Source organism: Artibeus jamaicensis, unplaced genomic scaffold, assembly GCF_021234435.1.
Source record: "Artibeus jamaicensis isolate MK-2021 breed Jamaican fruit bat unplaced genomic scaffold, CSHL_Jam_final scaffold_1283, whole genome shotgun sequence".
NCBI classification, from domain to species: Eukaryota; Metazoa; Chordata; class Mammalia; order Chiroptera; family Phyllostomidae; genus Artibeus; species Artibeus jamaicensis.
Window position 1 is genome coordinate 5,620,890 of NW_026522028.1, and position 14,854 is coordinate 5,635,743.

The 14,854-nt window shown below is 44.0% G+C and overlaps 1 protein-coding gene across 8 annotated transcripts in view; it reads left to right on the forward strand.

The window, feature by feature from the left end:
* DMD (dystrophin) overlaps nt 1–13,406 on the forward strand; it is a 1,990,869-nt gene extending 1,977,463 nt beyond the window's left edge. For 6 of the 8 annotated variants that reach the window (XM_053655812.1, XM_037127036.2, XM_053655810.1 and 3 more), the window contains 2 exons: nt 6,128–6,159; nt 10,892–10,994. In XM_053655812.1, the coding sequence (XP_053511787.1) occupies nt 6,128–6,159; nt 10,892–10,903 (44 nt within the window). In that variant the 3' untranslated portion in view covers nt 10,904–10,994. Of the gene's footprint in view, nt 1–6,127; nt 6,160–10,891 lie in introns of all 8 variants that reach the window. The other 2 variants (XM_037127031.2, XM_037127034.2) reach the window with 2 other exon arrangements.
* Nucleotides 13,407–14,854: the final 1,448 nt, after the last annotated feature.

Sequence of the window (14,854 nt, forward strand, 5' to 3'; positions counted from 1 at the left end):
TTGTGTTGCTGTTGTTCATTTTTTGGAGTTTAAGTTGACTGGCCTGACATCAAACAGAGTCACCGAGCCACTTCTCTTCAGCAAAAGAAAAGGATGGCAGCAGTGGCCTGTGAGCCCACAAAGGGAAGACTGGCAAGACCAGAGAGGGGAAACATGGGGCTTTATGGCCATTGTTGGCACCCCTAATGGGAGCCCTGGAGGGAAGGGCCGCGCAAAGCGGGCTGTTGGTTCCTCGCTGTAAGGGCAATGAGGAGGCTGTTTTGAGACCTCTGTTTTTCCTCTCGTTTTGTTCACTGTCGGTTAACAGAGGCCATTTCCTAGCTTTCTGATGCACGAGTAAATGTTGTGCCATGCACATTAAAGGCAATAATGTTCTGATAGAGGGTTGCTAAGGAACCGCAGGGGAAGCTAATTTTAAATGCCTGCACCAGCCATCCTTTCACCGCGAGCATCTCTGATGTGTTGATTCTAACAGATAGAAATCTTATCTGTCTTCCGCCCACCCCACACCCACCACCCTCATCGCCAGGCTGTCTTAGCCATCTTCTCTCCCCGGAGGCCATGATTCATAATGAGACCATATGCCAGTTTGACAGAAATCACATGCTCTCACCTTCATCCTGGCAGCTTCTACTGGCCCCGACTAGGTACCAGCAGAGGGGTTAGGGGTGCGAGCAAGAAATGCCACGTTCCTGGCCTTCTAGGGGTTGGTGGTCAACCACAGATGCAGACTCCCAAAGTTCACGTCTCACAGCACAGTAACAGCATGAGTATAACGGAGCCATCTAGGACACGACGAAGCCTAGAGGCACCCTTTTTAGATAATTAGGAGGTTAGCCTCACACCGAGCAAGTGTCTTCTTCAAAATCAATCAGCTGCTAGCAGGGCAGGGACTTTGGAACACGTTCCACTGACGCCAAGCTTTCCCTCAAAGGCCTCAGGTACAGGGTGGGGCAAAAGTAGGTTTACAGTTGTGAATGCACGAAGCCCAGAGTCTATTCTTGGATTACTTATTCATCATTGTATTCTTTTTCGTGGGAACAACGATAGACCTACTTTGCCCTACTACCATGTATATACGAAGATCAGAAATAGATGTTGCAAGAAGCAATCCTCTTCACAGTACATGTAATTCACACAATCTCTCTGTGTTATTTATTGAAACACACACTGCCGGCTGCAGGCCACTAAGTGGATTTTCTGATCCAGTGGTTTAAAAACTACTCATCGAACCAATCTTAGTTTTTCTTACCCAGGTGGATACTTTTTAAATTACATTTTAGAATTTTTACATGGTAGCTTCCACCAAGACCTTGCTAATGTCTTGGAGAACATGGTGCTTTTATTCAAAGTCTTCCGTCCATGTTCCTGTTCCCGTGTCACAAAAACTGCAGGGCACAGTTGCTACACCTGTTTCGGACAGCTGTCTGAGCAACTCGGAACAGATGTCAGAGCCAGAGGTCTGACATTTAGTGGGAATGTGCTCTCAAATGCCATCTCATGGCTTCGTTAACCCTGCTAGATAATTGCCCGCAGAGGAAAAGACTTTTAAAAAAAGGGAATTATGTCCATAAATATAAAATATGTGGATCGGGGAGTTGCTGTGTAATGTAAATGTACAATATCTCCGTTGCCCCCCCCCGCCCCAGTTTTCACTTAGAGCTAAAGTTTTTTTTTTTTTTAAAGATTTTATTTATTTATCTTTAGAGGGGAAGGGAAGGAGAGAGGGAGAGAAACATCAATGTATGTTTGCCTTTCATGCATCCCCTGCTGGGAACTGGCCTGCAGGGAACCGGCCTGCAACCCGGGTATGTGCCCTGACTGGGAATCGAACCACGACTGTCTGGTTCACAGGCCCGCGCTCAATCCACTGAGCTACACCAGCCAGGGCAGAGCTAAAGTCTTAAAGGACAGGCCAACCTTCATCTTTCGTTTGCATTAAAAGTACCTGGAAGCCCAAAGAAGGGAAGTGCCTGGTTCATGGCCATTCAGCAAGTTCAATTAGCCTTCTGATCTTATCTCAATGGCCTTATTAAACTATTACCCAAAAATTAATATAGGGGTTACACGGTTCTCCATTGATCAACTAATGGCCACACCGCCCTGCCTAATGGCCCGTATAAAATGTAAGGTGTCCAGGGTGTGAATGTGTACACATTTAGCTTCGCGATTTTATCTTTCCTGATTCATCACTAGAGATAGCTCTGTTCACAGCCACTCGGGGGATTTGAGTGGCCCAGTGAACATGCAGCACAGAATGTTAGCCAGTTTCTATCTAATCTATTATCCATCTATAATCTGTCCATCTGTCTGTAAGTATATGTAGAAGTTGAATTCCACTATAATGAAAAATCACTCTCTCCTATAAGACACTTTTGAAACCTCCACCATTATTCTGTAAGAACACTACATGGATGGACACAATTGAAAAATAAACTGTTTCATTGGTTTCTCCATACACCTCTGATCATTCAACAGTCGAACAAAGGTGGTTTTCTAAGGATGCTCATTCATGAAAGCCATGCTTCCCTAGTCAGCTGGATGGTGTCCGGCTCTCTCCAAACGAGGTGCCAGGGTGCACAGATTCACGAGTGCTAGGATCCAGCGTAAGCCCTCTGTGCAGTAAGGCAATTCAGAAAGCAGTTCCCGGCACTATGCAGGCATTTCTGCTACCTGCGTAATCTCTTACCTGCCGACCTGTGTCACGTTAATTTTATCCCCAACAGCCCCTACCAGCCTTTCCCTCTCATAAACCACCCGCTTCCAAATAAGCCCACATATGTTCTATTTTTTTAATATTTTTAGAGAGAGGGGAAGGGAAGGAGAAAGAGGGAGAGAAACATCAATGTGTGGTTGCCTCTCGTGTGTCCCCCACTGGGGACCTGGCCTGCAACCCAGGCATGTGCCCTGACTGGGAATCGAACCAGCCACCCTTTGCCTCATAGGCCCGTGCTCAATCCACTGAGCTATGCCAGCCAGGGCACACATGTTCTATTAAATGCCTCTAACTGACCATCCCAGCAGCAGTGCCCAACCTGCCATCCTTTCAAATTCAAGTCTTATCTGTGGGTCTTTCATGGAAGCGCAACTTCAAAGACTAGGGCAGGAGCATCCTGGGTCACCTTTCAGGCGCCATTGGGTTTCCTCTCTGCTCCCACACAGGATTTGAGCCTTTGTTCCTTTATACCTGGGACCAGCAAACTACAGTCCCTAGGTCAGATCCAGGCCACAACCTGTCTTTGTAAATAAAGTTTTATTGGAACAGAGCCATGCCCATTCATTTCTGTGATCTAGAGCTATTTCTTACTACAGTGACAGAGTAGCCATGACAGAGCTGCATAGTTGCTATAGAGATTGTGTGGGTCACGAAGCCTGAAGTATTTACTCTGTGGTCGTTACAGAGAAAGTTTGCCAGTCCCCACTTTACGCTGTCATTTCATTGTTCATTCTAGCTCATTACATACACGCAGCCCCAGGCGGCAGTGCTGATCAGCTTTGAGCTCAGCAAAACCGTGCGCTGGAATTGGCTCATGCATTTCTATCCACATTTCAGTTTGGATTGAAATGTTTCCATCCATTGAAATGTTGGGAAAATATTTTCGATATTGAAATATTGAAAAATGTTTCAATATTTAAAGTATGGCCACTTGAATCTTCTTTCACTTGTATTGAAACAGAAATCCTAAGGAAGGGACTCATTCTAAACTTTTTAAGTTTAAAAAGGTCAGCGAACTGCCATGGAGAAGCTAAAGGGACACGAAAACTGACGTGACATGAAGGATTACAACCAGCCAGCTTCAGTTCACACTGTCTGAGGAAGTGTAACTTCCCCAAACCTGACCGGGCCCTTTATTTAGACTCAGGGCTCCCCAGCAAACTTCCTCTTCCTCTTGATTCATTTCCTGCCAGCATCCCACACTGCCAGATGGACACTGTGAGTGGATGTCTACAGAAACTCACTTCCACAGAATGCATTTATGAAATAAAACTGATACCTTGTACTTGTATGTACCGATCGAATAAAGAATTTTCTTAAATATTGTATCTCATCACGGTAGAACTGTTCCTAATCAGTACAGTCTAAAACAGTAGTTCGTAGACTTTTTTTTAAAACAAAAAAGGACCTTCCTTTTCTACTATGCTAATGACCACATTGGCACCCAAGTGATGAGGGTTTTGGAAGAGATTCAGGTTAACATGGCTCTGGGAGGTTCATTTACATAAAATCTGCTTTCTGGAGAAGTACCTGAAACAAAACCCAAATCCTTTGCTGCATCACCACCGACCGACCAGTCAGTGCTGAGCTCTGAATGTGGCTTGGTGTCGAATGAATAAAATATGCAACGTCATTCTCAGAATCGCAGCTATACTCCAAAACTAAGTCCTAAGTGCTTTCTGCAGTTTTAAAAGTAGGTCAGAGTTACAAGCCGGAACAAGGCCTCCCAGCCTTTGTCATCTGAGCTGGAGGGTAGCAGACAAGGCCACATTGCCTAAAACACCAAAGGACTCACAGCCGTGACCTAGTGGCCAGGGTCCTCAGTTCAGCCGGCAGGTATCAAATACCCAGAGTGTCAAAGCACAGCACAGGGTATTGGGGGCCGAGGGGTGGGGAAGCCACATGTGGGCCCCTGCACTCTGGGCTGTCATCATCTTAAAGGGGAAGGGAATGAATTCTGCCACCAGACAGTATAACTATGAATATAAAGACTTAAAAAAAAAAACTCGCTAAAGGAGTCAAAAGGAGCGGGTGAGTAATTCACGCTGGCATTTATTTGAGTCATCAGGATGAAAAAAATGTTCTCTCTTTCCTTTTTCCTGCCATCTGGCACGGGCCTACCCCAGAGAACACCCTCCCCCCCCCCAACTGACAAGCAGGCACCCATTTTTCTCTTTTGCCCAACTGCAGCGGGGTCCTGAGTGCCAGGCCCAGGATGACACGGTCCGGCAGGCAGTATCTCTACTCCCACGGGGTCTCTGACTCAGGAAAGTTCAGAGAGAAGGAAAAGACAAGGGGGGGAGGGAGGAAAACTCATACGTAGAAAACCTAATGTATGCTAGAAGTTTTGAGGCCTCAACTTGAGTTTTTGAAAGATGTGTTTTTGAGGACTCGCTCCATACTTCCTCACTCCACACTAGTGGCTCTCAAATTGTTGCAGGGAGTTTTCAGTGTTCTTGAAGCCCCTGAGGGTGGCAGGTCATGGGCATGGGGATGTGGGGACGATGTACGGAACCTCTCCCAGTTCTGCTTTTATCGGCTCTAAATCCTGGGATCCCATAGCAAGGGTTTGCTCAAATCACAGTTTAAAAACCATTGTCATTTTCAAGAAAGACTCAGGAGCTGAAAGGAAATCGCACATCTGAGGCATGCTAGGTATGGTCAGAGGGCCCTGCTTTTCAAAAAGAAAGGTAGGCAATACAGACGGAGGATTCTATGAAGCAAACAAAGCCAGCGGGTCCTTAGCCACTGATTCTTAAGGCTTCCCATACGTGGTGAATTACGAGGAAGTTGAGGGCTGGATCCGCGTCTGTGACTGATCTCCTTTCCCCCTTTTATTTTGCCCCCAGTCCTGTCACGGCATGCTCAGCTTCTACCAGACAGAACAAACTCTCCCAGGGGGTGGACGCTAGCCACTAGGCAACACTGTGCCTTGCATCTGGGGCACAGAAGTGTGGCACACAGAGGCCACCACTGTTTGTTTCGGTGTGTCCATTGTCCAGTCCAGAATAAAGAGATTCTGACACTGTTGACATGAAGCTTGAGATTGTACCATTGCTCTTGAGAACAATGTTCGATTTGTCAGATTCCTATGCTGTGCCTGCTTTCGTCCCATTTTACCACATGAACTCCATGAACTCTATAAGTGATGTTCCCCAGGTCCCGTGAACTCTGTCGACACTGGTTTTAAGTGTATGTAAAAGTGATTTGACTGGATGTGTCTTTTGGGGTCTTTTTTTGTTTTGTTTTGTTTTCCAGAAGGGAATAAACGGTCACCTCAACATTAGTTTGGTAAAAGAAGCAAATTGGTATGAAACTGTCTGTGCGTGTGTGTGTGTATATATATATATTTATGCACATGATTTTTTTCCTTTCTGATATCTCTGCCTCTTCCTCTCTCTATTATTAAAGGAAGAAATACCCCTGGGAAGCCAATGAGAGAGGTTAGTGAGATTCAGGCTCACGGCCATGGCTTCTGTCTGTCTCATCCCGCTTTCTATGTTTGGCGTTTGTGTAAGAATTGTGTGCGTGCACGCGCATGTTTGTATCACACGCGTCATCATGTAAGGACGGTAGTCACCTCTCCACTTCCAGCTCATGAGGAGCATTCCTCGAATGTTCACGGCCATTGTCATCACCATGACAACAGGACCACGGGGCGGGGGGGAAGCAGGAATCTCTGGGTTGGAATCCTGCAGTTCATCATCTGTTGCCATTTGCAACACAAACAAAGTCTCCTAAAGAAATTGAGCTTTGAACATACTTGATGAGTCATAAAGCTTCTTTCTACTTCCAGGACCCTAGCATTTTTCTGCCAGTGCACTTGGTTTGTATTCTTCCGGGATGACTTCATTTTGTTTTACTTTTTTTTTTTTTCCTGGGCTCCTGCACTCTTGCTTTCCCACTTTGGCTAATATTTTGTGCACACGCGCTGTGTGCCAAGCACTGCTGTCAGCACTCGCCGCTTTTTTCATTATGTAATCTGCACTGAAAACCCATGAGGTAGGTAACTGATACTAACCCTGACTTACAGAGTCAGTGAGAGGGTAAGCCGTGTGTCCAAGGTGACAGAGCCAGCGTTTCAGTCCAGGCAGCCTGGGTACAGAGCCACTCTAACTCGTCTGCTTTATTGCCACTTTAGATAATGGCATGTGAAAGGCTCATATCATCTTAGCTTGCCCTTCAGATGATACTGTTTTATTTGGCATCTGCAGCCAGAGAGAACCTTAACTAATTCGAGATAAAAAGGAATGTGGGGAGTCTTGAGGGTTTTTTAGTGCCTCTCTTTGGGTTAAGCGGGGGTAGGGTGCAGCACTATCACTGAGTGTGGTTTGGGGTTTCGTGGTGAAAGCTGCTTCACACTTCTGCTCTACCAGGAACATTATCTCACCATTGAATTACCCAACCAAATGACTGTTTGGTGAGAGAGTATGTCCAGTAACAGCTCAAGTAAAACAAAAACATTCTTACCAAGAGTTTAATGTGAAGGACACGAGAAGGAAAGCTCTCTCGTGGACAGCCACAGCGTGTAGTCATCTGGGATACAGGCTGGACAGGTAGAGAGTCCTTACAAGGGAAGGTTCTGGATCCTTAGCGATAGGATGGACGAGAATAGCCACAGATTTGTTTAGACCAAAGGGGTCACATCGGCAATTCTGCCAACACCGTGCCACACAAGTCTAATGAGTTGAACAGTGCTTCAGTGTGTCCACGCCAGGGTTCCCGCCAAGGCTTGGGGCAGTGGGGCCCCAGGAGTGCGGGCGAGGGGGGCTGGGGGCAGAAACTGACGACACCTGAATCGGTGAAGCCTTGAATACTCCTGACAGCTTGCCTGGCTCACATACTTCTTAGTGAGACTTCTTGGGTTCGTTCTTATGGTAAGTGCCCCTTAACATTTATTTTAACGTTTTATAAAATGTTGCACCACAATTTTGACCACCTTGAAACACATTGCTCTCATGAAGGAATTTTAGAAAAGGCCAGAACATATCATTCAAGTCACAGGCATTTGGAAAGTTTACTACCTGAGGTGCATTATAGTCAGATAAGTTTTCAGAGAGCCAGAGAATCAAAATAATAATGCTTTTTATGCTATGAAAATACCCCAAATATACAGTAGAGCAGAGCTTTTTCTCTGAAAGCTTTAAATTATAGAGAAGAAAAGATAAGGACATTTCACTGCGGTATTCTGGCTTCGCTTTGGCCAGTTGAATGCTAACCATTTATTTGGGAATTGTATTTTTAAAAAATAGAGTGCCAGATTGCTATTGAGGTCTTGGGTCGCTGCCAGAAAGTCTCAATTCCAATCACTGCGGAGAACGGCTCCCTCAGGCAGCGGTGGCGTGTGAGGCAGAATGCGCCGCAGTTAGCGCTGGTGCGGAAAAACAGACTGCGGCCCTGATGTGCAGCGCACGGTGCCGCGGTTCACCGGGTCTCGCTTTAGAAGGGATTCAGTGAACACTTTCTACAGATGTATTTTTGCGTTGAGTTGTGCCTGAAGCTCATTCCACGTGCCTGTAATCCTGCCTTTCGTACTCATAGTATCAGCTTTTGATTTGGACTTATCTGTCAGGTGCAATTAGTGACCTCCCTCGTGTTCTGCTTTATACACCTGGACAGTGGAATTGGGGTACTGCTCTCTTTTCCGTACCCATGGCCTGGTGTCACAGCACAATTTTATGCCTCTGGTGGATTGAGGTAAACGATTCTCTGGGGCCACATTTTGTCAGATTTTTTTTTCCCCTGGCTGTAATGAAAACATCCATGGAAAATAATGATTGGAATCATTATTCTGATGAAGCAGGTATTTGTAAAGAAAGTAACCAAAAGCATAATGTAGATATGGAAAGGTGACTTAACATCGTCTTTCTAGCATAGGGACTGCCATGAGGTCGCTTGTGAGCATGAACAAGGCCACCTATCATTTTGTGGGGGTGTATATGGTAGATTAAGGGTAATGAAGAATAACTGTACCTGGTAACTTTTTAAAGAGCAGGTACCCCTGGAAGTCACGGCTGTTGAGACATGAGTTTTCTGTGTGGGTAGTAACTGAACACCATTGAAGGGAGCAGAAGCACCACTTGGATATAGGCAGGAAGCCCTCACTTAACATCATCAATGGGTTCTGCAGCTTTAAGCGAAATGACATATGGTAAAACCACTTTTACCATAGGCTGATACAAACAAGACTTGGGTACCTATGACATTTCATGGATGTTGTAATGAAATGACATGAACAAAACGATGTCATTCGCAGACTGCTGTACCCTATAACTGCGTTCATTTGTCCTTATTATCTTTAGAACTGCGGTCCCTACCCCCAGCACACAGTCTGAAATAGGCAGCTCTTGACCATTACCAACGAGCCAATGGGGGAAACCTGAGTTCTTCCCCTCCCTGTTTTATGGGTTGTAATAATATGTTTTCTGTCTACAAGGTGGACTACAGTATAGTCATGGGTGGGTTATGAGAAATAGTTGAAATTCTATGCAGATACTGGGTTGCAAGGGTCTCCAGTTTTGTTTTTACTGGCTTTGTTCATTGCCATTAAGATTGCAAGTCATCAAAACTGCAGCTAGTCCATCCACTTTCACGTTTGTATGAATCATTGTGACTTGCCAAGGTTGCCAGGCAGTCCGAAACAGACACAAGAGAAGAGCTCTCGCCTGGTGGCATTGGTTACGTATTTCTGCTCTCAGCTCAAAGGAACAGCAAAGGGCCCGCAATGTCTTCCTGTGTTATTATGGGCTAGAAAAGCCCAAGACACTTTCAGCCCCCTGGAGGGCCCACTCCAGCAGGCAGTACATAGGCTTTGTTACAACTTGTTTGTGGTCTCAATCAAAATCCAGCGTGGGTTTCTTTTTATTTAGTTCTCACTGAAACTCTCTGCACTAACAAAGCACAAAAGTTTACACAGTTGCTCCCCTTAATATAAATGGCCGGATAGCGTCACCCTTTTGATGTCCCAACTGGATCTGGTGCCGGCACTGTGAACCCTTTGTAGAGCCTCTCACATGTGTAAAAACGATGGCTCTTGAACTAAATATGAGAACAGAACACCTGCCGTAGTCCATCTTTAATTTTATAGAGATTCTAGCCAATATTATGTGAATCTGTAAAGTTGCTACATGGCAAGGTAAGAATAGCCTACCTAGGAAGTCATTTTTAGCTTCAAAGGCAGTACTCGAATAGTGGAATAATTTACTGATGTCCAAGAATTCAAATAAGCCATATGAAAATACGGGACATATATGAAAAGTCAAGCCATACATACACTGTGTCTCAAATTATTCCACGCTACATCGGGATTGTGCCACTGAGGACCAGGGGATACTGTGCTGCCTTTGCCCTGTGTTGGGCACTGATGCCGGGTCATGTCATGTTCTTATTAAAATAGGCTGTCCTGATAGTTAACCCTCATTTAGGAGGAGATCAAAAATGGACTCACAGGATACCTAACTCCATGCTAAACATGTGGGTCATCTTATACGTAGGCTCCAGGGTAATTTGGAATGCAGAGTGATTTTATTTGACACTTTCTACTTCTAATGGCAACAGTGTGCAAAGAGGTGCCTTCAACTGTTTGTTTTTCAAGCCAAGGAAAAGCAGAAAGCAAATCGGCACCTCCACCACAGCCTCAGAGGTGAGGCAGCAGCTTCAAACAGTCGTGAAGTGACAATGTCATGTCACAGTGATGGTGGTAGTGACGGTGATGGCAATGGCGAGGCGGTGGGAGTGGCAGTAGTTATGGTGATGGCTGTTTGGTCATCCAAAAAATTCAGCTCAAGTACACAGTAAATAATCTCTCACAGCACGGTGCAAGGTGCAACCCATCACGGACTATTCCTGGGATGACAGGAATGCTGTGCTTCCCCGTGGGATCCTTTCGGTCTGTATCTGGAAGATGAGTGCAGTCTCAGACATTGTTCCACTGAAGTGACAAACAGTAGGCTGGTCCGATATTGAGCTGATACTAACAACATGCAATGGCTTCATTAACAACAAGGCTTTGCTTCTTCCTGGAAACCGGGGAAAATCCAGCCCTGCTGTGCATACCCTTGATGCAGCTTCTGTGTTGTCCTCACCAAGACACGGGGAGCGGTTTCCCAAATGGCCAAGAGGGGGGTGTAGATCCCTGCACTGTGTAAAAAGCCTCTCTTTCTCTCTGTTTTCCAGGACAGAATGTAGGAAACCTTTTCCACTTGGCAGATGACTTGGGCCGAGCGATGGAGTCCTTAGTTTCAGTCATGACAGATGAAGAAGGGGCAGAATAAATGTTTTACAACTCCCGATTCCCGCATGGTTTTTATAATATTCATACAACAAAGAGGATTAGACAGTAAGAGTTTACAAGAAAAAAAAAATTCTATATTTTTGTGAAGGGTAGTGGTACTATACTGTAGATTTCAGTAGTTTCTAAGTCTGTTATTGTTTTGTTAACAATGGCAGGTTTTACACGTCTATGCAATTGTACAAAAAAAAAAGTTATAAGAAAACTACATGTAAAATCTTGATAGCTAAATAACTTGCCATTTCTTTATATGGAACGCATTTTGGGTTGTTTAAAATTTATAACAGTTATACAGAAAGATTGTAAACTAAAGTGTGCTTTATTAAAAAAGTTGTTTATAAAAACCCCTAAAAACGAACACACGCACACGCACACACGCACACACAAACTTTTGAGGCAGCGCATTGTTTTGCATCCTTTCAGCGTGATCTCCATGTGAAATCCATGGCTTTTTTCTTTTCTTGCGCATTCAAGATAGGACTTCCTCTAACACTACCAATGACTACGTCACGTCGCTCTTTTGAGAATCATTGACTGAGTGGAACTGGCCATGGGTTTTCGTTTTATACATCTATATGTCTATAAGTATGTAGATACTGTAGGTATATAGACAAATAGATAGAAATTTCTAGAGACCTTTTAAATTTCTTGTTCAAATGTTCCTGCCACCTGCTAATGGTGTGAAAGTGCTTCTGGTCAACCAGGCTCACCTGCTCAGTCTAGAATGAAATGGCCCAGGAGCCAGAGGGAAAGGACCACCACACTAAATCGTCGTCTGGGGCTCCAGATGTTTCTCATTTCAAACTTTCCACTGACAACTAGAGTACTGAATTTTTCTTAAAAGGAACATAGGGATGGGTACACGGGGCTTAGTATATCAGACTGATCCGTTGGTTGACATATTCAGCTTCCTGCTGTTGCCAACGCCACGATTCAGATTGAAAGATGCTTCAGTGCAAGTCCGAGCGACGGGAGGCAATTTCACTCCCAGAGACGAGGAGGGCTCTGGGTTCAAAGCCGCTCCCCTCTGAGGGAGGAGGCCGCGCCTGAAGTAAAGGATTGGATGGATGTTCATAACCATGCATACAACTCTGTCTAATCGCAACTAAACGATTCTTCCTCTTCTCGCAAACAGCAGTGGGTGTTATGGCTTTTTTTTTTCCTCCAGATTTTTTCTTCTCACTGCAGTGAGTTTTTAAATGCCACAAGACTTGATTTAAAATGAGCCTTGGGAAAACGTAAGGCAGCGGCCCCACCACACTGTGGTACTGTTACATACCCACCCAGAAGTTCGTGAACTGTGCGTCCCTCCTTGGCATTTTGCTGTGAGTAATTCCACACAGGTTGGTGAGTCGGGACACAGATTGACTCAGATGTTCCAAAAGGTACTCCAGACCCTTTCGGGTGGATTACACAGCTTCAATTGTTCAAAAAATGGAGGAAAAAAGTCAGGAGGACTAGATGGTAGGAAAAAGCTTTATTCTCTCATTTCATCTGATTAGTCTTTGATTTTTTTTAAATATTCAATCAATAGAAATCACCGCGTATGACCTATTATTTTGCAAATCTGTTACCTCTTACATCAAGTGTAATTAACTTTTGGAGAGTGGGCTTTGTCCGTTATTTTATTAATGATAATTAACATCAAACATGGCTTTTCATGCTATTTCTACCTCACTTTGGTTTTGGGGTGTCCCTAATAATTGTGCACACCTGATTTCACGGCTTCACCACTTGTTCGTTCTGTGAACATTTCTCCCCATTTTCTGTTTTCCTTTATAATTTCCAAAAGAAAACCCAAAGCTCTATGGTAACAAATTACGTTAAGATGTGGTTTTAGTCTTGCATTTTTTCCTTTACATAATAACACTGGACTTTTCCCTTATCTGAGGATTTTATTTTGTTTAACCACAACTTAAATCAAGGGGTTACTTTACTTCCTACTAAGAAGTTTAAGTTTCATTCTAAGATCAGAGATCGAGTGCATAATTTTGTTTTAAACTTTTTGTTTTCTCTTGTAGACATTAGCTCTGGAGTGAGTCTGTCAAAAATAAATGAATACACGTTGAGAGCTTTATTGCTACATTTTAAGTATAATTTGGACATTATTTCGTGTTCTGTATAACCACTGAGTGTTAAACTGTAAATCATAATCAGTGTAACTGAAGCGCAAACATCACATGGCATGTGACGTCATTGTTTTCAGGTACTGAGTTCTTACTTGAGTATCATAATATATTGTGTTTTAACACCAACACTGTAACATTTACTAATTATTTTTTTAAACTTCAGTTTTACTGCATTTTCACAACATATCAGACTTCACCAAATATATGCCTTACTATTGTATTATATTACTGCTTTACTGTGTATCTCAATAAAGCACGCAGTTATGTTACAAAAAGGCATTGGCCGGACTGCAGTACTTTGTTTTTATTGTCGCGTAGTTATTTAATTTTCCAATAGGTCATTCATGCAGATGGTGGGGAAAACACAAAATCTCAAAAGGCAAACAGTAAATGGACCCTGACCCACCCGCATTAACCTCACAACCCTATGAATAAATATTATGATGAGATTTCTTATGTATCCTACCGGCGTATCTTTATTATGATATAAGCAATTGCAAACACACGTTCCTCCTTGTTTCCCTTTTATTATACAAGATCACATTCTATTTATATACCTTGCTTTTTTATTTAAGATTGTTTTTACTTATTCACTTTTAGAGAGAGGGGAAGGGATAGAGAAAGAGTGAGAGAAACATCAGTTGGTTGCTTCTCGTAGGCGCCACAACCTGGGCATGCACCCTGACCAAAACAGAGCCTGTGGGCTTCCTCTGCAGGGCATAGCCCCTGCAACTGACCTACACTGGTCAGCGCCATTCCTTGCTTTTTGAAACTTAAAATGGATCTTTCCAATTCAATATACGAAATGCGTTCCCATTTTTTATAGCTGCATAATATTCCACTATGTATTCGTGGGCTGTTTAAGCAGTCCCCTTTGGTGGGATATGTGGGTTTTCAGTCATTGCTGTGATAAACAATACTGCACATTGCTCATTTCTCACTTCACTGGTACAAAAAGATATCTGCGTGACACATTCCAAGAAATGAGATTTCTGGATCAAAGGTGGCAAGCATTTGTAGCTTGAGAGACCATTTTTGTGCAGCAACTGTCATGGCATTTGTTTTCTATTTTAGTAGTAAGTACTATATGAATTACCCACTTGGCAATTGACACATTTGCTTTTTGAGATTTTCCTATTAATTCTGTTATTGTTAATGCTACTGTACCTAAGGGGAAGTTTAAGTAGTAGGAGTCTCATATAAAAAAATGATGAAGCCCTGGTCAGTGTGGCTCAGTTGGTTGCAGTGTTGTCCTGCAACCGAAAGGTTTTGGGTTCGATTGCCCATTAGGGCATATACCTAGGTTGGGAGTTTGATCCCTGGTCCAGGTGCTTACAACCCTGGGTTGGGCACATACGGGAGGCAACCAGAGGATGCTTCTGTGTTTCCTGTCCTCTCTCAAATGAAAAAGGTGTCCTCCTTTGGGTGAGGATTTAAAAAAAAAAGTGCCACTGAACTGGTCCTGGGGAGGATGCCCCCAACATACATAGTCATGACCACCACCAGGGGGCAGCCCTGCTCTGCCTCTGCTCCAGCTGCAAACGAGGATACTAGGGGCTCAGCTCCTCAAACAAAAGGCTGTCTTTGCCTCCCACCAAGATTCCTGGTGAGGCGCTCCCCAACAAGGTTCAAATGCCAGGGATCCAAAGAAATTACGAAAGTTCACTAGTTTCAGCCAGCCTATTCTAATGATTTTGGAAGTACCAGATGGTCAAGCTC